Source organism: Biomphalaria glabrata, unplaced genomic scaffold (genome assembly GCF_947242115.1).
Source record: "Biomphalaria glabrata unplaced genomic scaffold, xgBioGlab47.1 scaffold_19, whole genome shotgun sequence".
NCBI classification, from domain to species: domain Eukaryota; kingdom Metazoa; phylum Mollusca; class Gastropoda; family Planorbidae; genus Biomphalaria; species Biomphalaria glabrata.
In genome coordinates, this window is record NW_026602932.1 from 47111 (window position 1) to 73520 (window position 26410).

The window sequence follows — 26410 nt, forward strand, 5'->3', positions numbered from 1 at the left end:
TCGGCTTTGAGTATTAACTTGTTTTAATTTCCTTTCATATGTTTCGGATGTTCCATCAGAATAGAAGATGAATACATCCTAGAAACCTTTGCCAGAACAACTTGTGTAAAGCAACGGGCAGGGTTTGAATACGGTACCAATTAGACAATAGCCCAGCGCTCTTACCACGTCACCAGACAGCCATAAATAAAGTAAGCACCCTTTTTGACCTTGCAATCTATAAGGCAGATAGTGTAAAGATCATCTGTTGCTATGACCTACTGTTAACGAAAGTGTCATGTGACCAGCACAACGACCAACCACTCTTACTTTCCCTAACTAATGTCAGGTTACGTGTTGATAGATAGATAGATAGATTTAGGGGTTATGGATAGATAGATAGACAACAGGGGCGGATTGGCTATATGGACATTCGTGCAAATGCCCGGTGGGCCGGTATCCAAATGGGCCGGTAGCCGGTGGGACTAGTGACTAGAGTAAGCATCTTCTTTTTTAGAAATCACGTCTGTATTTTATAAGATAAGGGCCGCATGGATGCCACTATTAAATTGTTAAATGTTTTATAATATTCTTTTTTCAGGGGAAGTGGCCCCTGAGCGAAGTAGTTTTTTTTTTTAAATATACTCTACTAAGGCCTATTAATTTAATCTAACATATTTTCCGAAATAATGTAATAGCCTAAATCCATAGAGCTTCATCCTTTTAGGGCCTATACACTTTGCGATTAAAAAGCAATATAAAGACTTTATTCCTTATAAGGACACAGTGTTCACTGTAAGCATGTGTACAGCTTTCGATACATTATCAAATTTAACATAATGATTATGACGTCAGGTAGACCTAGATCTGGATGTCCATCATATAATATACAATTTATGGGCCGGATGGTATTGAAATGCCTGGGCCGATTTTGATACCCAGTCCACCCCTAACAGACAGACAGATATATAGAGTAGAGCACCTACATTTTAGACCTTGCTTTCCATAAGGCAGTTGACGACCATTAACTAGAATGTCATGTGGCTAGCACAACGACCAACCGCTTTTACATTCGCTAACTTATGTCAGGCACCATTAGAGCTGAATGGACTCAGGAGCACCCTAAAAATCCAGAAATTCCTAACCAACTCTTCACCGAGATTCGAACCCGATCGAGACTCATCGGTTAGGAAGCCAAACCACCAAGCAGTCATCAAGCATTTTCTTTCTTACAAATTTTACTTTCGAAATAGGCCTAAATTGATTGTATGCAATCTACCATAACAAATATTGTTCTGTTACTCTGATATTGTCCTTAGAAACTTTGCAGGTAAAAAAAAAAGGACAGACATATATGCCTTTATGTCTGTGGTAAAAATATAAACTTAAGTAATTGTTTCGTTCCCCTAACACTTCAAAAATAAAACTCGGCCACTTTTGAGTCTTGAACATACAGCAGCGCACAGACCACAAGTCGCTAAGGCACTTTATTGATGTAAAGTAAAAAATAAAAGTAACTTTTTATAACAAAATGAATTTTAAAAAAAAAAGCACTATTGTGATATAAATTAAATTTTGGATACATTTTATTCTGAGCGCAGATCTAAAGTATTACCAACAAATATGATAATAATATTCACATAGGCCTAGGCGGCCTAGCCCTAGTATATTAAGTAATTAAGTATAATTTTAATAATAATAATAATATACTAATAATTATAGCCCCTATATAGTAATAGTATCCTACAGATCTAAGTATATCTACTACTAGATTTAACTAGATAGATTGACTTATCTAGATCTAGATCTAGTTAAAAAGTAGTTAGTAGTAGTAGTTTATATACATTTTAAGGCTTGTCTTTGAGTCCCAAGATTAGAGAGGAATGCTTGTATTTCCCATGACTGTGCAACCCCAGCTGTGACCTACATATTTTGCCACATCCAGGGCAAGCATAACCATTGTCTGCAGGTGGCAGCGGATTTTATTTTTGTCTCAAATGTGTATCCCGTGGCCTTCGTGAGTGACCTCTAGCTGTCTCGTTCTGAGGCCGCCTGCAACCAGGTGCTCTCTTCTATGTCAGCTAAGGAAAGTTGACACTTATGCTGGTGTTTGAAGCGTTTCCGTGGAGCACCTCTGTTACGTTGACCACCTTTTACTTCATTAAAAAAGACTGCCTTTGTCATACGTTCGTCTCCCATACGGGATACATGCCCTGCCCAGCATAACTGTCAGACCATAAGAAGCCCCTCTATACTGTCTATACTGGCCTTTGCAAGGACATCACTGTTTGTAGTACAGTCTTAACACCGTATGTCCATGATGGAGCACAAGCATCTTTGGTGAAAGCGCTCAAGAAGTCTTAGTTGTTTTCTGTATAGTGTCCATGTCTCAGAGTCATACAGAAGGGTTGAGAGAACCACCGCCTGGTAGACATTGATATTTGTAGGCAGGCGGAGCAATTTGTTCCGCCAAACTCTTGCCTGAAGGCATCCAAAAGCGCTACTGGCCCTGGCCAGACGGTTATCAACTTCCCTTGAAAGTGAGGCGTTATTTGACACAATACTACCTAGATATGTGAAGTGGTCTACATTTATAGTACCATTTTATAATTAATATTGTTATAATCTAGAATATTCTAGATCCTAGAGATTTAGTAGAGGTGGTCTAAGGTCACTATGGAGGTTTAGTTACAGTTAGTGTATGAGATTAGAGTCTTATTAAAATTAATATTGTTTGTCTACAATAATAAAATAATCATTTCATATCACCAACAGAAAGAGAGACCTGACAACCCAGCAAGTCCGACACTTCGTTTTTCAAATTAAGGACACAGAATAGAGGTACTTACAGAGCTTTTGTAGTTACAAAATAGGTATATGAAGAAATAACCTGTGGTTAGCACGGCCTTTGCCCCCTTGTAGTAAGTGGGCTCATGACTGGAGTCTGGGCACTATGTATGTGGCACAACCCAATCTAAAAATGGTTGCTGCCTTTGTGGAACCTTGAGACAAGACTTGGGTTGAAGAGATTTTGATCCATATCTGGCCTTAAGAGAAATACTTTCTAACAGTCAAATGAATAATGGAGAGCATTACAAGCACTCTGATTTCCTAATTGACTTTTTCAAAGGCTAAAAATGTGTATCCGGTTTTAAAAGAAAAAGTTCTGAAATATATCTTGCCTTTTCAAAATTAAAATTTATATAACGTTACTTTTTCAGCATTAAATGGAAAAAATAGGAACAGATGTGGCACAGTGTCTCAGATTAAAATTAACCAGGAACTGTCATCTCGGTTAGGGGGGGCTAGGTATGCATATGTTAAAAGTTTAGGAAATGCTGGTGTAGATCTATTTGAAAATTTAATTACATGACTGATCCAAACTTATTGATACAGCTATAGATGCTTAATATAATCTTTGTTTTTCTTTTTTTCTCTGAATACTAATAGCTCTGATGTACTGTTACATAAAAATGATTATGCTTTGTTTTAAATATTTATGTATTTAATTATACTTCAATGTTTATAGAACACATTTTTTGTTTTCGGATAGAACAACACATTAACAATATATTTTTTTTAATTTACAGCTGCAATATATATGGATCCATCAATCAGGTTAAGCATTTTTATTTTATTTAATTATTTTCTTTAAAGCACAATATTTCATACTGTTTTTCATAATTGTAAATTATTTTTAATGTACCGGTAATTTAAAAAATCACCCTGTAATTTATAACAAAACATTAAGCATAATTGATAATCTTTGTTTACCTTTATTTACTTATTTAACTTTTTAATTTCTTATAACATAAGTGATACTTATGCCAGATACATTAGGTGTTGAACCTTTTTACAAAGCTTAAATATCAACTCTCTATCTGCCTTTTTGTTATGTCTGACACCTGATCTCGGATTAAGCTGAAATTTATCACAATTATTTCTTTACCTGATAATACAACAATAAAAAAAAATTTAACAAATTTAGTAAAATAACTATTGGTAATTTATTATTTTGTTTCATATCTTTAAATGAGGGAAAGAAATTGTTCCGATACTTGACTGAAGTGGTGGTATAAATTGAATGTCCCCTTTATAGGTTGCCCCTCTAAATGGAAACAAACATACAATCTTCCAGTCATAAGTGCCTCACTAGCAGACTGGTTAGCACCTCAGCCCAAGGAGGCATGAGCCTGGATACTAGTTTGAATTCAGGTCATTCCCTTTTTTTTTTAAATGTCTTTAAAAATCAATTGCAGTTACATCCACCCTGGTCCAGATAAGAGTCATAGCATACTGAGAAAGCTAAAAGCATGAAATAATTCTAAAAAAAAACATTGGTAAAAATATTATTAATCGTACAGATTTATTGTTGTTGTTCAATATTACTATAATTTCTTATTATAATTTATTATAATTATAATTTATTATAATTATAATCTATTAGAAATTTGATTACATGACTGATCCAAACTAATTGATACAATTACACTTCGTTTAAGCTTTTTTTTTTCAAACCATTTTTGTTTTTACAATTTTAACATTAAGATCAATAGTAAAGCTGCTGAGTAACTCAACACATGCATGGTTGCAGTGCTAGTCATTTAGTGTTGAAGAGTCATGTTTTTTTTTTAATTTTTTTTTTAAGCATTTCAATAGTAGCTAGTTTCAGACCTTGCAATACATGGAACAGATGATGTACATGTCATTTGTTTCTATGGCTGATTAGGGTGTCATGCTGCCAGCACAATGGCCCACTGCCTTTACTTTCCCCAAAAAATTTCAGGTAACCATTAGAGTTGAGTGAACTCAGGTGCATCCTTAAATTCCTGAAATTCTCAATCAATCAGATTGGAACCTAAGATCCCTCTGTTTAGAAGCTAAGTGCTTTGTAACTAAGTCACTTGCCTTTTTTAGCTTAATATCTTATCTTATATAATACAGACGCTACTTCAAAAAAGAAGATGATTACGTCCTACGCGTCATGCGTTTAGTCATGCATATTAACCAATGACTTAAATTCTGCCAAGTCACTGGTTTTCCTGGCTATCTCAGGCAACCCATTCCATGCTCTAATAGCACTAGGGAAGAAGGAGTATTTGTACAAATTTGTCCTAGCATATGGGACGAGGAATGTGCCTTTTAATATGTTATATGTTAAGTTTCAGTATTTTTAAACCTGCTTTCTTTGTCTACATCTTTACAAAGAGATTCAATTCAAATATTGCTAAGAGTTCACCCTCCTGATCCAAGTGAAAAAGACTTTGCACCATGAGTTCTGGATGTTAACACTGCAGACAATGCCATTATTCTTCACACAAAGCCAGAGCCCACAATTTTCACCTATGACAATGTAGCAGATGCTGACACCACACAGGTTGGTCACAGTAAAGAATGAAATTTTATCTTTAACCTTTAACCTTTAAAAAAAACACAAAAGAAATGAATTAGAATGTTTTTGATGTTAGAAACTACTTTTCCTTTAATATTCCTTTTTAATGTGAAACATTTAAATTGTGTGAATGCTTGGTCCAGACAGTAGTAGAGCAACTTAGTTTATACAATTAAAAACAAATGTTCACTCTATTCAATTTTTATTTGCAAGAAATTCTATCAAAATTTCTGCCGCTGTCTTAGTATGTCTATCTATATAATTCAGTGTTGCAAGCAGGAAAAAATCATGTATGATTTGAGATGAAAATGTGTATATTTTTATATACACAAGAGATATGATTTACAGTAGACAAATAGAAATAGTTTTGAAGAATTGAAGATTTCCTTCTTCTTCTAGCCAGCTTTTTGTTGCTGAGCTGTAAGCTCCTTTGCGATCTGTACCAAGGAAAAATTAGAATGTTTTTTTTAGCTGTTCCACACTGCCATACTGAGTGTTGGTTATGATAGGTTGTTGTAATATTGTCTGCCTAAGGTGAATTAGATTGGAGCATTCAAAGAAGATAAGATTGACAGTTTCAAGAGGCTGGGCGCAATGTTTGTGGAGGGGTTGGTGGGTCTGGTTTATTCTGTTATGGTGAAAATGTAAAGCTTTGTGTCCTGTTCTAAGTTGAAAGAAAGTAGATAGCTGTTTTAAGGGGAGGAAATTGATACTGTTTAGATAAAGCTTGTTTTTGCATGGTCATGCAATTGCTTGCTAACATTGAGTTTTGAGTGTGGCAATTAAATGGTCTTCAATAATTTTAAAGCTCACCTTTGTTTCAGATTTGTTTTTAACTTGTAACAGTATTTTTTTTTTATACAAATACTCTGTCAGGGGCAGTGGTAGAGGTTTGTACACTGTACACTTACATTTCACTCTCTCTATTGTTAACATTTTATTTCTTTTGCACTTTCTTAGTGGCCAGACTGGCTCAGGAAAAAGTTTTACTATGTTTGGTAATTGTTCTTTCATCATTAAAAATATAAATCTTGGCATTTATGATATTGTATTATATTTTTGTTACAACGAATATTAATTTTAAAAATTAAATAGATTTTCTGAAGGAGGCGCGTTGGCTGAGCTGTAAAGTGTTTGGCTTCCAAACAAGTCTTCAAATCCTGTTGAAGACTGGGATTTTTAATTTTGGGATCTTCAGGCGTCCACCCAGCTCTAATGGGTACCCAACATTAGTTGGGAAAAGTAAATGTGATTGGTCATTGTGCTGGCCACATGACACCCTAAGTAACTATAGGCCACAGAATCAGATGACCTTTACATCATCTGCCCTATAGACCACAGATGTCAGGGTTCACTTATGCTTGGCTGGACTTGGTTGGTGTGTTTCTCGACTTGGCTCGTTAGGCTCGTTAGGGGGTTACTTAAATACGAATAATTATCACAAACAAACTCCGACTCCAACTATATGTGAATAACACAAGTAATACTTTAATAGTATCTGATTGAGCACAAAAAATGATATCAACCTCAGTAAATATTAAATACGCAAAACACCAGTCCAGGAACATAATACAACTAACGAACTACCAATCCACTCTATCAACCAGCGGAAAAACTACCATTCAAAAACATCACGTGTATACTGTTCACATTCATGCCTGGGGGGGGGAAAGAGAAGAGGAGAAATAAACAAAGGGATATAACTCTTTTATACTTAAATACTACAAAGAAATAACACAATCACTCTCGCCATACCTGCCCCTGACATCCCCCCTCTCACGATATGACTGTTATTATGTCAAATAACAGTCATTGAAATATATTTATATATACATACACATATACCGATATTACGCATATGGGTTCAAAAATACACACACATATATAAATGTATTCAAATAGACTAAAACCCTTACAGTAGAATAGTAATGTCTATTGTGTATATAAACACATATATGCATCAAAGTGCATTGACATATATGCAAAGTAGCCTATATTACTCTGACAGAAAAAAAAATTATGCCTAGGTAGAGCTATAATTGATAAGAATGACACAATGTACATTAAGTAAAGGAACATAAATGAACATAAATGAACTTGCGGCAATGGCAGCAAAATTACAATTTGACATAGGCTTACTGGTCTTGAGACTTACAAGTAGTTTGAAATAGGAAGATAAATGACGCATTACACGTCTATAACAATGAATGTCTGGAAGGAGAGGAAAAAGAAAGAAAAAGAAAACATCTCTTCTAGTTTAAGTGGCTTCAACGGTTCCTTATAGTCAAAAGAAAAAAAAAACACAAAAAAAAAATGCTAACAGTTATAACTAACACCACTATGTAAATAAAATTGCTAGGTTAGTCTTGACAGAGTGTCTGCTAGGAAATTATTGCGGCCTTCAATGTGTACAATATCAAAATTGAAGTTTTGAAGCATAAGAGACCAACGGCAGATTCAATTATTTTGAAATTTACAAGACTTCAAGTAAGACAATGGTCTGTGGTCGCACTGAATAGTGAACTTAGTTCCACAGAGATACCTGTCTAGACGTTGGACACTCCAGACGATCGCCAAACATTCCCGCTCAATGATGGCATAATGCCGCTCTCTAGGCAAGAGCTTTCTGCTCAGGTACTTTATAGGGTGAAGGATGCCGTCCACCTGCTGTAACAAGCAACAAGCTATTCCCTTGTCGGATGCATCTGTTTGAATAGTAAAAGGTCTGTTAGGGTTTGGTAGTATTAAAATAGGGGAAGAGGACAGGCAAGACTGAATCTTCTTCAATGCCAAGTCGCACTCGGGACTCCAGGTGACCCTCGTGGGCGTTCCCTTTCTCAGCAATTGGGTGAGGGGAAATACAATATCAGCGAAAGATGGAATGAACTTACTGTAATAATTAGCTATGCCTAAAATGGATCTAACTTCTTTCTTATTTGTGGGGGGCCTAAGGCCCATAATCCTTTCCAGATTTTTGGGGTCTGGTTCCATTTTACCCCCGCCAACAACATGACCCAAAAAGGTGATTTTAAAGAATCCCAGCTCCAATTTCTCTGGTTTAACTGTAAGTCCATAATCCCTAAGTCTAGTCATTACTTGCTGTACGGACATCAAATGGCTTTCCCAGTCATCATTATAAATAAGTATGTCATCAAAATAGAAAATAACATTTGATAATCCTTGTAAGACATTACGAATCGTTCTATTAAAAAAACTTGGACTGTTAGCAAGACCGAAGGGGACGTATTTAAACTGAAAGTGTCCATTAGGGACCTTAAAAGCAGTATATTTACGGCTACTTTCCTCTATGGGCAGCTGCCAAAATCCTTTCGTTAAATCCACCTTTGTGAAGTATTTAGCCTTGTGTACTTGAACAAACAAATCTTCTGGGTCTGGAATTACTTCGGCATCGAACCTAGTGATTGCGTTTAACCGCCTATAGTCTACGCATAACCTTAGCGATGAATCCTTTTTCTTAATTAGCACGACGGGAGACGCATATGGTGACTCTGATTCTTCTATTATGTCAAATTTTAACATATTTTCTATTTTCTTATCTAAATTTTCCCTCATATGGATAGGGACCGTATATGGCTTTAGGTTGATAGGCTTCTCTGACGTGACTTCTATTCTGAACTCTTTAACTTTAGCCTTTCCGGGGATGTCTGTTATTATTTCTTGAAATTGTTTTATAACCTGAACTATATTGTTGTGTTGCGAATCGTTAAGTTCCTTGTTAATTTTAACATGCTGCAGACCAATATTTTCGGTGACTTCAAAAGTAGGTAAATTTTCTAACCCACTATCCAATTTTTGTCCTTCTTGATCTTCCTCTGTGTCATTGATGACAGCTGCGATGCAGGCTGTTATTAATTGGTCCTGTTTGTTTTCACTAACTTCGTCTGACCTATCGTGGTATTTTGCTAATCTGTTTATGTGGTACACTTTTAGTTTGTTTCCTTTCCTAATGGTGTAATTCAGGTTAGAAGGGGAATAAGATTTTATGAGTTCTTTGGCCAGCATTTCTCAAGTAGGGAGACATGACATGCATACAAAAGGGAAAGCTTTTTTTCAAAGGACAAAATATTAGTTATATTTTAATTGTAGTTATAAATATCTATATATGAATATATTGATCTAGTAAAAATTGCATTATTGCTGATGTTTAAGAAAAACATTTAACAGAGAAATTTATTTTAAATCTTTTTTTTTTTATTATTAAAGGTCCCTCTGAGAACTTGGAAAGCTCGTGGTGTGATTCCCAGAAGTTTGGAGTATCTCTCTAGTGTAATAGCTCACCAACAAGATGTAACTTTCTTTTATTGTATATAATTGTTTTTATAAGGTTTAACTGGTGTAATGAAACCATTAGATTTAAATGTTTCCTTTTTTTTTCTGCCCCACTTTTGTTTAAAACACGAATCATAACATTTTTTTAATTCTCTTCACAGCATGGCAGTAAAAAAACAGTTTTTGTGTCACTGCTCCTTTTTAGAAATCTATCAAGAGCAAATCAAGAGCAAATCTTTGATCTTTTGGATACAGCTTCACAAGGTATTCGCTTATGTGAGAATATGAACAAAGGTGTCTTTGTAGATGGACTCATTGAGCAAGTTATCTGCAACCCAAGAGATGCTTATCAGGTATTCAAGCCATCATTGAGTTAATTCTAGTTTTACACATTTTTGTTTTTTGTAAGATTTTTCTTGATAATAATATGCCTGAATTGAGTTTTTAAGGAATGGAACATACTTTGTTGTCTTCAGTTAATAATCAAGGGCTGGTTGAATCGTAGAGTAGCTCTTACTTCCATGAACAGAGAGGGTTCGCGCTCTCATGCTGTTTTTACAGTTAAAATAGAGTCAAAGGTATAGTTTTTATTTCAATTAAATGTTAATGTTAATTAAAACATGTACACTTAATGTACAAATAGACATTTATTTTGTCTGTGTTTATCCACTAGGAGGAAGTAGGTGGTTTCCAAAAAAGCAATATATCACAGATAAATCTAATTGATCTGGCAGGATCAGAGAGACAGAAAGCTACCAACACTGACAGCACTCAGCTCAAAGTAATTCTTCATTTTCTTTTGGAGTAGAAGAAAGTTATAATATTAATTTCTGATAATTGCTCATGAAATAGTCTATGATAGAAAACTAATGTCAAAATGGATTCTATCTGAATTTTATGTTTTTGCTAAAGTTACTTATATTCTGTGAAATTTTACAAAGGAAATGTTTGTTAAGCTAAGTTTAAATGTTTCAATAGAGATAAAAGAAAAAAAAAGTATAGTTTCTTAACTTTGATAATAAAAATCATGCAAGTAATAATTGAGCATAAAATAAATTTTATATATTAAATGTACATTTTGACTTGCTACTAGCCTATGAAAATAATAAATTTATTAGATAATTAATTAGTTCTAGTCTTAAAAGTGTTAAAGTAGTACAAGATCCATTTGGGTAGATTACTGCCTTTCTAAACAATGCAATCAAACCAAAATGAGTTTGGGTGTAAGCTGTAATCTTTCAAATTCCTTTAGGGATACACATTTTTTAAAATCAGGTACTAATATTTTTAAATTTTTAATAATACATTTCCTGTTATTTTAATTAGATGCTTCAAAACTTAAATATTTAAAAAGAGGTTGAATTGGTCAAGAAGTATACTGAAAAAAAAAAATTTACTCAAATATTTTATTATTTTATTTTATCTTAAAACACAGGAGGCTGGAAGCATCAATAAGTCCCTCTCTGTCTTAGGGAATGTCATCATGTCTCTGAGCTATGGAAAAAAAACGTCACATCCCTTACAGAAACTCCAAATTAACATTTTTGTTGAGGGTTAGTGCTGGCTCAATGAATTTAGTTTGTTTGATGAATATATGTTTACATTGTTATAAGTGTCTTATAAAAAAAAAGAAACAACACTTTCTGGATTTCAAAACTAAGAGGCTGTTAATGATGTTAGACTTATATTTTCATGTAACTAACTCAGAATAAACTTTTCGTATAGGATTCAATTGGTGGAAAAACAAAGACAAGAATGATAGCCTGTGTTCATCCAGACTCCAGGTAGTTCAAGTAGAAGTACTAATGACTCTAATATTGCTCAATAGTTTTGTTTACTTTCTTTTTCCTAATCTCATATACACATACTTACATCTATATTTAATTGTGCAGGTGTTGTCTAGAAACATTATACACTTGAAAGTTTGCCAAAAGTGCCAAACAAAAGAAAAATAAGGTATGACTTTAATCAGATACATTGTTTTTTTACTGTGAAGTGAATAGAATGTATTCAATTGATAAATGAATTATGCAATTCCATGCATCAGGCTGTTGTAATTAAAGACATTCACAGCAATAATCAAGAACTTCAAATTGAAATTAGTCAAAACAACTAATCGAAACTATGCACAGTTCACCTGGGCCAGAGATAAGACGTTGTTGATGTTGTTACCGCACCAGGTAAACTGTTCTTCTATTTCATATTTATTAAGTGCTATTTTTACTTTTTTAAAAACTCTACCATAGGACGGTCCATAGCCCATTTGAGAAAGGAAGAGGGTTGGGCATAGGGCTAGCTACCCTACTCTTTTAAAACAACCACTAACTATAGAAATACAAAATAGCAAATCAACAGAAGTCATGGACCTGGGAAAAGATGGACCTCCAGCTGGAAGTCCAGAGACACCAGGAAGCTGACAGGCCAAAGACCATCATCTCTACCAGGACCACCACCACCATCAGTCCTTGAAACCTCCGGACCATGTATGAGACTGGGAAGACAGTGCAAGTGGCGGCTGAAATGAAAAGGTTCAACCTCACCATTGTAGGAATCAGCAAGTCACGATGGACTGGTTCCAGGCAGAAATGACTGATTTTGGGTGAGCTACTTTTATGCTCAGGGCATGAGTGGGAGGCTACACACACTCAGGATGCTTTCTCAGTGAGCTCAGAAAGCATTTATTGGTTGGGATGCGCATGGACCACGAATAATAACCTCTTTCCACACAGTGAAGAAGAGAATTAACTTAGATATTGTCCAATGCTACACCCCCAGTAAAGAGGAGGAGTAGGATAATTTTTACAACAGGCAGACTACGATCATATATGACAGACCTGAAAAGAACATCCTCATCATAATGGGTGACTTCAATGCTCTCATAGGATATAAGGAGATCATGGGAAAGCATGGACTAGGTGGAACAAAAATGGAGAAAGATTTGAAGATATGTGTGCCTCAAGCAACTTGGTGATAGGAGTAACTGTCTTCCCACACAAACGAATAAACAAGGCAACAGACCATGTCTGTATTGTGAAGAAGTTCTGTCAATCTCTTCAGGATGAACATGTCAGACAAGGAGCAGTTGTTGCCTCAGATCATCATCTTCTGATCGCCAGAGTGAGACTGAAGCTGAAGAAGAGTTGGACTGGAGTGTCCAGCCAATGCCAACACTACAACACCATTGTTCTGAAAGACTGCGAAAATGGTAAGAGTTTCATTTTATCAAATAAGTTCCAGCTCCTAAAAGAGCTGCTTGAAGAGGAGACAGTAGAAAACAGACGTGGCAGAAAGTGTACATGCCAAGAAGTACTAGAGTCCAAGTCATAAACACACAAGGAGTGGATTTCAACAGAAACTCTTCAGATGATAAAAGAAAGAAGAGAGAAGAAAGCAGGCATGAACAACAGTAAAACAAGAACAGCAAAAGGAAAAAAGTACAAAAAGAATATGCTGAAATAGATAGGAATGCCAAGCATAGCATCAGGACAGGAGGAACTACAATGAAGCATGGCAAAAGCAGAAGAAACAGCCCTTCAGAACAGTACTAAGTCATTAAAATCAGGAAAATTTGCTAAGCCAGAGAGACAAGTAAATGGCAAGAATGGTGAAGTGATATCACGAAGAGATGGATCGAGGATAATTTATTTAAAACTAAAATAACTTTTGGTCCTTTAATGATTATTTAATTTTATTAAAAAGGACATACATTTCTCCTTAATTCTTTACCAGTCATAACATTTTTTTAATAACAAAAAGGTTATTTAAGTGTAATCATAACAGGGTAGTGAATGATGAACATGCCAAGTTAATAATTCCATCAGATGTTGAAAATAATTATGTGCCTCGTACTAGACCCAACCATCTGTCTAAAAATTAAACAAACTTATGTTAACATTAAATATAACTTTTGTTTTTTGCTTCTCTGAAACATATATATGCTCATTAAAAGACCATATGTGTACTATACAATAGGCCAAACTCATGCACTCTAACAAGTCTAAATCTCTGCTAGTAAGTTAAATATGTTTTAGATAATCAATTTTTACCTTTTTACTTCAGATCTCCAAAAATAGAGGATTTGAATCTTTCTTTCAAAGATTATGAAATAATCTTTTTACAGGAGGATTCATTTAAGGTTGGTTGAACTTGAAAAAAAACCTGTACTCATAAAGTGAAAATAAGATATCATGTATATACATTTTTTTTTTATTGAATTAGGGGTCGGTGAAAAAGTGTCTATTTTTATTTATTGACAGAAATTGTATGCTGTCATTAGTAAATTTCAACAACAAAATCAAAACTTGCTGGAAAAGTTGAACTTTATGAATCACTTAGAGGTTTGTTAGTGATAGCTAAAATAAATTAGCACTTTTCATTTAAAGTTTTTATAAAACCAATATTTATGTATTGTACGATAATAATAAGGCTTGTCTTCGAGTCCAAAGATTAGTAAGGAATGCAGTATTTCCCGTGGCTCCTCAGCCCCAGCTGTGACTTAAATATTTTGCCACATCCATGGCAAGCATAACCATTGTTTGCAGGTGGTCGATTTGGATTTTCTTTTCACCGTCTGTGTTTGTCCTCGGCAGCGGATTTTCTTTTGGTCTCAAATGTGTATCCTGCGGCCTTTGTGAGTGACCTCCAGCTGTCTCGTTCTGAGGCCGCGTGTAACCAGGTGCTCTGTTCTATGTCAGCTAAGGAAAGTTGACCCCTAAGCTTGTCTTTGAAGCATTTTTGTAGGGCACCTTTGTTACCTTTTAGCTCACCAAAAAAGACTGTTTTTGGCATACGTTTGTCTCCCATATGGGATAACAATAGCCTTAAAATGAGTTCTTTGTTTGCGCAGCAGCTTTTAAAATGGATAAATAAAAAAATGACATGTAACAAATCAAAGCAGCACTAGGGTATAAAGTTAATAACATTTGGTGAAGCATAAGCTCTTAAATCATAGAGTTCTGAACTGCCAACATTGACCAGGTACTAAGCTAACATATGACTGTGCCATACAGGTCCCCCCAGAAAAAAAAGCTTCCAAGCCAGTAGAGTTATTTTGGTCTGTAGACCTGTATTGTTACCCAGGGTAATGTCAGAGCCTATATTTGTTTCACCAGATTTTGTTCACTTTTTTCTGTCAGCAATTATTGTGCTTATGTTATATGTCATGTTTCATTTGTTTTAGGAGGCCTGGTAAATGCTAGCCCTCCAAGCCGGGGGTCCCGGATTCAACTCTTGGTGAAGACTGGAATTTTTCATTTCAGGATCTTTGGGCGCCTTAATTGGTACCTGACATTAAGTGGGGAAAAGTAAAGGCTGTTAGTCATCATGCAGGCCTTGTGACACTCTTGTTAACTGTGGGCCACAGATACAGATAACCCTATATTTCACTAAGGGGAACTTTACTGACAACACTTTTTTATTTGTTTAACATTTAAGCTTCAAACACCATTTACGTTACCTATTAAAAGAACCCCACTTTGTAAACTTTTCTATTTAAACGTTAAAATGGTTAAAGTCCACGTGATAAAGATGTAAAGAAAGATGATTTCAAGTGATGATTGTCTCACACCACTCTCTCAAACTTAAAAGATGTTGCATTGTTTTCAATTTTTTAGGTAACAAATACAAGAGTTTTATTTATAATTATCTATTGATAATGCTTAATTTTTTTTTATTAAGTTTAAGGACCACAGCTGCTCCAAGCCCCCAGCAGTAGACTGCATCAGTGAAGGAGAAGAGGAGGAGGAAAGCAATTTATCTTTAACAACTGAAAAAAGAGACATTGACATCCAGACAGACATGAACACTGCAAATGGTTTAGATGAGATAAGAAAATGTGCGATGGATAAGCTTGAAATCAGTCAAGATAGGAAAAGCATGGACCTAGTGAAGCAAGACGAAATGTGTTCAACAGAATAATGACCAGCCGAAACTTGAAGAAGAACTTTTAAAAGATAAGCTGGATGAATTGATCTCTAAAGAGAAATCGCTGTCACGACAAAGGGATAATAAACCGACATAAAGAACAAACTATTGGAAAGTAAGGTCCGTGAGCTTGAGGAGAAACTCCTGGTGATAAGCCCAGAGATGTTTGAACAGGAAATACAGACAGATTTATTTTTAGAACCAGTCACTAAGAGAAAAGATGGAGGAGGAAATAAACACAATGAAAGCTTTACTAGCCCTAAGTTCAGAACACTGCAGTATAATAAAGTTTGATACAGAAGTCAAAGTGTAAAAAATAGAAAATATGCAAACTAAAGTTACAAATGGAGTCAAACAAAATATTTTTTATTCCTCAGAATCATGACTCTCAGCTGACAGCCAAAGAAGAAGAACTGCAAAGAGTGAACATGACTCGTCAGGTGAATTTCTTGAGTGAAAACACAGAAAAAACAAGAAAAATAAGTATGAAAACAAATACAAAATATTTTCCTCTAAAGCTTTGAATAGTTAACTTGAAAGAAAGGGTACCTTAAGGAACAATGTTTGTCTAGATCAGGAGTGGGCAACATTTTTTCATCCAGGGCCGCATTTAAAAAAAAATTGGAGATGGGGTTCCGCACATGTACATATGTATATATGTGTACTTACAACTTAGAAAAAAATGATAACTAACTATGTATACTATCTTTTAATTCACATATGTACTGTAATATACATTTACTTTAATTTTTTTTACACTCCCTATTGAAAAGCTGCAACAAGAGTTGTAAATTAAATTAATTTTACTAATAATCTCTTCATAGTGGCCCCCAACATCATAACATTTCACCACAATGGCTTTGTCTGAACGAAATGCGGGAAAATATGCAGGTTGTAACTGGGTTTGTGAAGTCATGTGAAACACTGTAATCATCCTTAATCTTCGGAATCGAAGACATTAATATTATAGTTGTTGTCAATATGAAGTATTTAACTGTTTACATTTGTGCATAATGTTCCTGAACTGTGGAACTAGCTTACTGGTTGTTATCCTCTTGACTGCTTACACTTGTTTATTTTCAATCATATTTTCAAAGATGTATGTGGACCCTAATAATGGAAAACTTTAACAGCAATGTTTTTTAAGTTTCTAAATGCAGTTTCTAGAAAAGACCCATAAAACTCCTGTGGAAGAACTTACTTGAACTTCTCTTTCAGGTCATTATTTGCTTGGAGGTGTGTCCTCTAGAGTTGAATCAGCTAATTGGTGAACTGATGATATTGAAAACAGTTTCTAAGGGTGACCCGTCAAAACAGCGCGAACAAAATAGCGCAAGACAAAATAACGCAAGATAAAATAGCGCGGACTTATATATGATGTGTATAAAAGTACCGGATTATTAGTAATTTATTGTCCTGACTATGTTTGACTCTTCAAGAAACTGCTGGAGCTAAGACCAACTCTTGCTTCACTGAGTGTGATGTTAGATTTTGAGAAGGCAAGTCAAAATGCAGTAAGCACAGTGTTCCCTGCAACAAGACTTGTTATTTGTCTATTCCATCTTGTATGACTATTGGGAGGACAACTATATTGGTTGCCAGAGACGAAACCGCAGAGTGACTCCAAGGACAATCTACCACAAACAAACAATTCAGTGGAGGGATGGCACCATACATTTCAACTGTCTATTGACGGTCATCACCCCAATGTGTACAAGTTAATCTCTCACTTCCTCAGAGAACAGGAGAACACTGAGAACAAGATTCTGCGCTACAATGCTGGAGAACGAAGTAAAGCTACAAGGAAGACAGAGTACCTGAAACTTAACAGACGACTTGAAGCTATATTGCTAATGTACGGAAACAAGCCAGTGACTTAATTTCTACGTGACATTTCCTATAATTTAACTTAGTGCCATATTTTGAAATTATTCAGTTTACCTTATTATGATTTTTGCCTATTTATGTTTTACGATATCTAAAGTGTTTCCTGCAAAATGACGAAAAAAATATAACATTAAAACAAAAAAAAATATTGGCACTATTCATATTTTACGATATCTAAAGTATTTCTTTCAAAATGACTGAAATATTTTTTTTTTCTGCGCTATTTTGTTCGCGCTATTTTGTACGCGCTATTTTGTTCGCGCTATTTTGACGGGATACCATTTCTAAGTTCTTGACTTCTTAAAATTTGCTTTCAAATTCCACAATCAAAGAATAAGTCTTGTACTTTTCAACCCCTTTGCTAGAAATAGTTTCACATTTCAGCAAATGTCAAAACCTGTCTTTACTTGCTTGCATGGAGAAATGGGATGACTTTGTTTGAAAAGATTTAACATGTGCAAATAACCAATTGGGATAGTGTTGATGGCAAACATAAAGGCTGTCTTTCACTCTTCCTTAGAAATATTAGTTACAAAGTCACAGGAACAAAACAATTTCTTCCTTGAGATCTCAAGTTTTTCTCATTATCTTGAACATGCTAAGCTAGCGGATAACACTGTATTACCGAACATGGGAATGATATGTTTCCAAATTTCCAAGTAGTTCTCTGAACTGCCTGTGATCAAGATCCCTAGCTCTGATAACTTTGAGCTCTGAGATAATTGGGTCAATAACATGTCTAATATTCAATGTAGCTTTTCACAAACTTTCCAGTGTAGAGGTAAGAGTTTATGGTTGGGATATTGTTCTTTATTTTATTAGGAAAGCTTTGTGCGTGTTTTTCTCAGTCAAAGCTCGGACACCATGTTGTTAAACTCGCCATCTTGTTCCATGCCAACCCAACACTTTCAACTAGTTCTTTATAGTACTGAATAAAAAAATGGCCTGAGTTTGTGTCTTTGACTAAATGTTTCGACATATTACCAATTACAAAAATCCTCCTTTACTTTAACCTTATTAGAATGGCATATAAAGAAATGTTTTTTTAGCGTCTTCGTCATAAAAATCAGAAGTTTCAATAATTTAAATAGATTTTTAAAATCATTATATTTTTACACATTATGTGGACATATATAATGTTTTTGGGTGTCAGCAGGCTGCATAAAATGCTCCGGCGGGCTGCATGTGGCCTGCTGGCCATAATTTGCCCACCCCTGGTCTAGATTGAAGGGCAAATTTTTAAAATTCTTTAATGAGGGGAGTGGATGTACAATAAACCTTATTTAAAAAATTATAATTGGTTAAAAAAAACCTTTCATTTTGATTTCTAGAAATTTGAAAAAAACAACAAAGTTTTACAAGCTATGTTGAAGCACACAGAAGGTAAGACTGCCCTATTACTAACAAATATTTTATTGCAACTTTCAGAAATAAATTTGCTTAGTTGTTTGACATTGCATTCTGATAATAGGAAATTTCTAGCTCAGGTTCTCATGATAGTCCCTTGCCATTAACAATGTCAGAAGGTTATTACTTTGGTTTGTAAATAGATGTATGTGGTATTTGTTATGCTTGCTCATGAAAAGTAAATTATATAAGTAAAAAAGTCAAAAGGACCAGGTAGCCCATCCATACCTAGTTGTCATTGTAGGCAGTAGGCTTTTTTGAGGGGAAAACTATCTGAAAAACCTAGGAAAGGGAAGTCACATTATTTTTCTTGTATGAATTAAACACTTTAAAAGTTCAAAAGAAAATACAACTTATGACACTTGTAGTTGTATAGTCTTATTAAATGAGCGTCACTAAACAAGATAGATAACTTTGACCCACTACAACTATGTGAGATCATCTCAAAATGGACAAATTCTGTCAAGGAAAAAACTGAACATGACAAAAACATAAACAAATGCCTCTAACCTATTAGCTTTGCTACTTTATTTCAATTCTTTTTTAGTATCATGACTTTTTTTTTTTTATTTAATACTTTGAAACACGAAAACTGCAAAATAAAACAACTTAATGAAATAAAAAAAAGCTTCTTCTGTGTTTATTTATTTAGCTCTGTAATTTGTAAGGTCATTGGTCTTTACCAAATTCAAATGATCAAGCTAGAATAATTGTATAATTTTGACTTTTCTGGAATAAAGTTATTCTAATTTCTTTGTGTTCAATAGTTTGTGAGCAGAAAGCTCCTGAAGTGCCAAATTTTCAAGTTATTAAGAAAATTGAATTAGCCTATAGCCACAAGATGAAAGAGTTTGAGAGGTCAATCTTTGGCAAAGATGTAAGTATCAAAGATACTGTCTAACTGTTGTAACTTGAGGAAACTGTAACATTAAAAAAAAATTCCTATGCCTTTTTTTTTTTACAAACCCTGCCTTTTTCTTAATTAATACAATGATTCTTCACCAATTTAAGGACTCAGCATTGATTATGTTTAATTTTACTTGTTTAGATTGTAATTTGTTTTTATGAGTCAAGTTTACTTAACCCTTTTACTAATATGTTATTCTTGCAAGGTTTAAGAAATTCTAATTTATCATTCTTTTAATGGTCATTGTATTTCCTTTGAACACTTGTAACTGAATATCTCGGCTACACCACCTTGTGATCAATATCATTTAAATATTGCATGCAATTATTGTAACTATACATGTTTTATTTTCAATCAGAAAAAAGTAGCTGAGTTATTATTTGAAGTAGCAAAATTAAAAGAGGAACTTCTCCTTGCCAGGGAAACACATGTATCTGTTTTAAAAGACAGGAATGTAAGTATATTTTGTATTTTGCATTGTTTTCCCCCTTCACTTTACAATTGATTCATCAAGCAAACTAGGGATTACTAAGACACTCCCTTCTCCTATATTAAGCCATTTAAGTCATTGGTTAATATGCATGACTAAATGCATGACGCGTAGGACGTAATCATCTTCTTTTTTGAAGTAATGTCTGTATTATATAAGATAAGATAAGCCTTTTTTTTTCTTTACGATGCCATCTGTTCATTTAAGAAACTGGTGAATTCTGGGACTCACCTTTGATTATGTTGATCCCCTCACAGCTTAAATTCAATGACACACCCTTAAATCTTAACAAATGCATCATGCCCACCCAGTTGAGAAGGAGACTTTTTATAATAATATAATAATAATAATAATAATCTTTATTATCCGTAAGGAAATTTGTCTTACAATTTGTGCATTACACCAAACAAAAAACATTATAACTATAGTATCACAAGCCTTAACATTAGGCTCTACTCAACAAAATCTACTTTGACTCATTCCTTTCTGTCTTTTCCATTTTTTTCCTTACATTTTAGTGCTGTTCTGTGGAAGCTTTTCAAACTTCCTTGAAACATTGAGAACATGCACACAATTCAAAACTTCCTTGAAACATTGAGAACATGCACACAATTCAAAACTTCCTTGAAACATTGAGAACATGCACACAATTCAAAACTTCCTTGAAACATTGAGAACATGCACACAATTCAAAACTTCCTTGAAACATTGAGAACATGCACACAATTCAAAACTTCATTGAAACATTGAGAACATGCACACAATTCAAAACTTCATTGAAACATTGAGAACATGCACACAATTCAAAACTTCATTGAAACATTGAGAACATGCACACAATTCAAAACTTCCTTGAAACATTGAGAACATGCACACAATTCAAACACTTCCCACTCTTGATGGCTAGCCATGCAGCTTTTGCCATTCAGCTGAACATCACATTTATAAGTAGAAAAACTCCTGCTCATGAAAACAATAGATTGAATAGATTAGATTGAATAGATTTTAAAGACATTTTGTAACTTGTATTAATTTCCTCAAGTCAATGATGCTAATTAAAACACTATTTTTAAGGCATTAATAATCTTTTACTTTTTTCTAATGATTCATTTTAACACAGGGATGTCTACCTTGTCTAATTGTCATTAGATGGTCACAATGTTGACTGACTTGACTTATTCCTTTTGACTCCCAGAAGGGCATAGGGCTTTAACAGTACCACTCCATGGGTGTCTGTTCTGGGCAACTCCCTTCAGTTGAGTCTATGTTGCTTCTTGGATGGCTGCCAGATCATGTGCTTTGTGCTCTGGATGTCGTTAGATGGTCATGATTGTCACAGTCTCAGTTGACATTGCCTGATTTAATGTTCATGTCATGTTAAGAAGACACGTGGAATTCCTGATGTAGAAAACAGGAAAAGTAAAAAGTATGTTACAGGCTTGGAAACATGAGTTGCATTGCTCAGTCCATACCACATTTGTTACTGATTGTCCTGATGGAAAGTTAAATTTGAATTTGGCCATGTTAGCACTATTGATAAGGGTTAGGATCATTGAATGTGTTTGTTCTCGTACTCAAAATTACTGAAAGGATATAGACTATATACATTCTATATATTTTTAACATTTTTGCATAGTATCTTTTTCATGCTTAGAACATAATCATTGCTCTAAGGTTTTTTTTGTGTGGAAATGTAGGGGGAGGGGTATATGGGTTAAGGTTTTCTGTGCTGATTTAGGCAGTCAGCAAACAACTTAGTTGGGTTTCGAACTGAAGCCTCCTTGCAGCCAAGCAGTTTATGCCACTGACTTGTAAGAACATATTCTTCTTGTTTTCATATCAACACAATTATTTTACACTTTATTGCTATTTATCTTTTTTTTAGTGCAATAAAATGGGTGCTGCTGAGGCATTTCAAGAATTACTGAGTGCTGTGCCTATGCAAGGAGGTGCTATTGGTGAGCCTGGAGAGAGAAAGTCATCTTCAGAAAAAAATGGCTCAGTTAGAGGTAATTATGCCCAGAATAGTAATGCTTTACACTTTATATATTTATATTTCACTACACACACAGATTATATCACCCAATTATATCATCAAAAAATGGACAACAAAGATTAAGACTACTAAAACAATGTCTTTATTATGCATTACAAAAAATATTGTCAATGTACTATGCTCTCATCTGTAATATTTTAATTTTCAATATCTGCCTGGTTTGGTAATCTGAACATTAAAAATAAACTTAATACACCCTTAAAAGTACAATCATTGGCATTTAACACAAACCATACGTGGATACTTATTTGAGGAAAACATTAAGAAAATTATAAAGATTTTAAAGATAAACACCCTCTGGGTCACAATTTTAACATTTACTATCACATGGACAATTATAAAGACACTGATCACAAAAACAGAATCAAACACTCTGTGTTTCCATAGCAAATTAATTATTGAATAAAATCCAACTTTAGATTTTAACTCCTAGCACTGTGTTAAAGTGAACTGGACAATGAATGTATAAAATGTATTTATTACAGTTTAGTAGCTATTAGTATAGATAAAGTAGTAAGTACATAGATCTTCATTAAAAATATTTGTTAAGTATTTTTTTCATTCTATTTTACTTCTACATTTTTTCAGGAAGAGCTCTAATAAAAGAAACAAAAATGCCAGAAATAAATGAACAATCTTGGAGAAGTAAAAAAAAGTGAATGAACTAATAACATCCTTTTAAAGAGTCACTATTTTTGTAAATGTTTGTTTTTTTATATCAATCAATGGTTATAATTCAAATGAAAGCCACTTCATTCTTCTTAAAAAATCCAGTACAAGAGATACAGTACTTGTAAGCATGTCAATGATTGGTTGAATCCTACCAGTATTTGAATAAACATATATTTTAGTTTGAAGCCCAAGATTGACATTGACTCTAGACTAATAATTGTGTTTATACACAGTTTGTAAAAGAAATATGTTGAGATATTTTTGTTAAGATTTTTCTTAAGTTCAAGCTACTACAATAAGTTCTACAATGGAATTTAAAAAGATGTTTATGGAAATTGTCTTTCATTTCACTAGCCATTTGTTTCTCATAAAAATTGTGGAATTGAAAATGTCTGTTACATATGTGCTTCTATATCTAATATTTATGAATATATATATATATAGAATATCCTCTGCTTAAAAGTATGCTTTATTGGAATATGTTTGATGTCAATACTTGTAATAAAATGAACAAGAGGTGTTTCACTCTAGTAGTTTAAATTTTCATAAGTTATGAACTAGAGGCCTTAAATAAAATTTACTACTTTTGGATAAATTTGTCATCTCATTTGATGTACAAATAATGTAACTAGGCCTCAAGGTTTCCTAAATCGAGCAAAGAGAAAGAGCATCCACATTTATCTTTTTCTAGAAAGAACAAAAATAAAGCTCAAATATTTCTCCTATTTTGACACAAATTAAGAAAAATAATAGGACCATTTTTGTAGGAGCTGGAAAGGTTGAATTTATAGGTAGGCTATTTAGGCATGGTTGTATTTTACAGCTACAACTGTAGTAATACATAAATAAGCTGTCCTATTGTAAATATGTACTGTACATAAAGAATTAGTAGAAATAGCTATTTGATCTTCATGTATTGTCTTGAATCCTTTTTTTTTTTTTTTTTTTTTTTGTTGGTGTTTTGATTTTTCTGAATAACTTATATGTTAAACTACTTGTATAATGTATTTGTAAATATTCATATCAGATAATTTCTATTGCTGTTTATTATGACAGTCTTAAGTTTAAGGAAGTTGGAAGTTTTTGTTTATGTATCAACACAGACCATGAGCTCTATTATAACTGTTTGTCTGGTCTTTCAGTTTTTCTTTGGGTCATATTTGTTTCATTGTGGCAGTCTGTATTTATATTTAGTGTATTCTTGCCATTTTATGCCCATAATTGAACCCAGACTCCTTTGGTTCAATCCTTCTAGCACCCTTAAATGCTTTGCATGTAGCTGCCAAATCTGAGAGCCATAATGAAGTGCTTCGAGGCCACTGCCTGGTAGATATGTAACTATTTATCTATCACTAATTGCAGAAGTTTGGGCCCTCTGAGTCCACCCAACTCTAATGGGTACATGGCATTAGTTGAGGAAAAGTAAAGGCGGTTGGTCATTGTGCTGGCTACATGATACCCTCGTTAACTGTAGGCCACAGAATCAGATGACCTTTACATCATCTGCCCTATAGACCACAAGGTCTGAAAGGGGAACTTTACTTACTTACTTAATTGCAGAAGTGTTGTATATAAAAACATTCCATACTCAAGTTTAACTGCCATTAGTTAGAATCAATATTTTAAATAGAATAAGGTGTAATTTTTAACATTAAGCCACAGAAATGTGACCCTACAATGACTATGCTACGAGTAGTAGTTGTTATTTTATAATTATAGCAATCAATTTTTTTGTTAAAGGCCCCTAGCACTATTAGATCTTCAAATTAGCTTAGTGATATTGTAATATGTGATTTATATTAGCTGATATTTTATTGCTTTCATGGATTAACAAGAATTGGTTCTGTTACTTTTCATAACATTTGTCATTACACCACAACTGATGCCTTACTGAACAAAATGTTCTAATGAGTGAAAATAAAGTTATTTATTTTCTAATCTTGTTTTCAAGTTTCATCAATTTTTCTTTTACTTGGCAGAATTTACAACAGAGTAAGAAGCATCACACAAATTTTATTGGGATATATAAATAGGGTCATCAAGTGGCTTCTATACTTTAAATACCAAACCACACCTTATAGTTCTCTAGTTCTGACTCAGTGTCATGTTGATCTGGTTGCTCTGTTCATCACATTTGACTTATAGCTCAAGATTTGAAATAATTTTAAAAAAAAAAAAAAAAGCTCAACATTTCTTTTTGTTCAAAATTTAGATTAGACCAATGAAAATAATTATATAATTTCAAGTAAACTTTAAATGTATAAAATATTAATAAGGAGAGATAATATAGACTTAAAGGCTGTGGAATATGCTAAATTTGAAGTAAGTGGGAACTGGGAATAAAGGGAAACAACTGAGCATGATGTATATTCTACAAACGTACTTTTCTTGTTAGTGAAAGTAAACATGAGGATATAACATGTTATATGTTTTAGATTTGTATTTTCACTCCAAAGAATTTGAAGGAGGGTGCCATTCTATTTTAATAATATAGATCAAGTAAGTGATAAATGCATTATAAATAAGAAAGAAGATAGCGAATAGAGTAGGAGCAAGTACACAGCCCTGCTTTACGCCATTTTCTATTGGAAAGTGATCAGAAAGGGCACCTCTGTGTCACACTGGCTTTCAGATAAGACCTAGTCCACTAAAGAGTGGGTTAGTCGGTCGAGCAACACTCGAGCAAAGATCTTTCCTGCTACTCACAGAAGTGTGATGCCTCGATAGTTTTAAGGTTTGAGCAGATAGACTTGTCACCCTTTTTGTATAGGGATATGATTACGGAGTCTCGAAGTTCAGGTAGGACCACGCACTTCTCCCAGCATAGAGCGAACAAGTCTGTTAGCCTCTCGGTTAGGGCGACACCACCCATTTTAAATATTTCAGCGTCCATCAGAGCCATGTGCCTTGTGTTTCTTTTTTTTTTTAGTTTAGATATTGCTGTCTCAATTTCCTCAGATGTCGGTAGGTCGTCGAGCTCCTTTCTCATAGTTTTCTGGGGGACATTTGCAAGCGATTCCTTCGATAATGATGGGTCCATTGAGGCTGCGATTGCACGAAGACATCTATACCCGGCTTCGTTCAATCTTCGACGTCTACTATTCCATACAAAAACAAAGGAGATGGTCATAACGGAGCTTCTCTATGCCGATGATTGCGCCCTGCTAGCTCACAATAAACATGACCTCTAGAACGCGGTAAACGAATTTACATACGCTGCCGCCTAACCCTAACCTCGGGAAAACAGAATTCATGTTCCAGAAGTCGCCCAATAAAACATACTCAGCCCCAAGGATCACCGTAAACGGACAGCCTCTTAATGTGGTAGACCACTTCACATATCTAGGTAGTATAGTGTCAAATGACGCCTCACTTTCAAGGGAAGTTGATAACCGTCTCGCCAGGACC

The 26410-nt window shown here is 34.2% G+C and overlaps 1 protein-coding gene across 6 annotated transcripts; it reads left to right on the forward strand.

Annotated features, from left to right (window-relative positions):
* On the forward strand, positions 1-24940 carry LOC129924201 (kinesin-like protein KIF15). Of its 6 annotated transcripts, XM_056018016.1 has the most exons (13): positions 1-191; positions 2755-2820; positions 3570-3597; positions 5188-5356; positions 6332-6369; positions 9596-9679; positions 9823-10014; positions 10138-10239; positions 10335-10442; positions 11097-11214; positions 11387-11445; positions 11554-11617; positions 11709-11834. In XM_056018016.1, exons 7-12 carry the CDS (start codon positions 9946-9948, stop codon positions 11614-11616), a joined length of 519 nt encoding a protein of 172 aa, XP_055873991.1. In that variant the 5' UTR covers positions 1-191; positions 2755-2820; positions 3570-3597; positions 5188-5356; positions 6332-6369; positions 9596-9679; positions 9823-9945; the 3' UTR covers position 11617; positions 11709-11834. The 6 variants fall into 6 exon arrangements, with proteins under 6 accessions (XP_055873991.1, XP_055873990.1, XP_055873993.1 ...); XM_056018015.1 differs by lacking the exon at positions 1-191 and having other exon boundaries at positions 2288-2820; XM_056018018.1 differs by lacking the exons at positions 1-191; positions 6332-6369 and having other exon boundaries at positions 2288-2820.
* The last annotated feature ends 1470 nt before the right edge of the window (positions 24941-26410 follow it).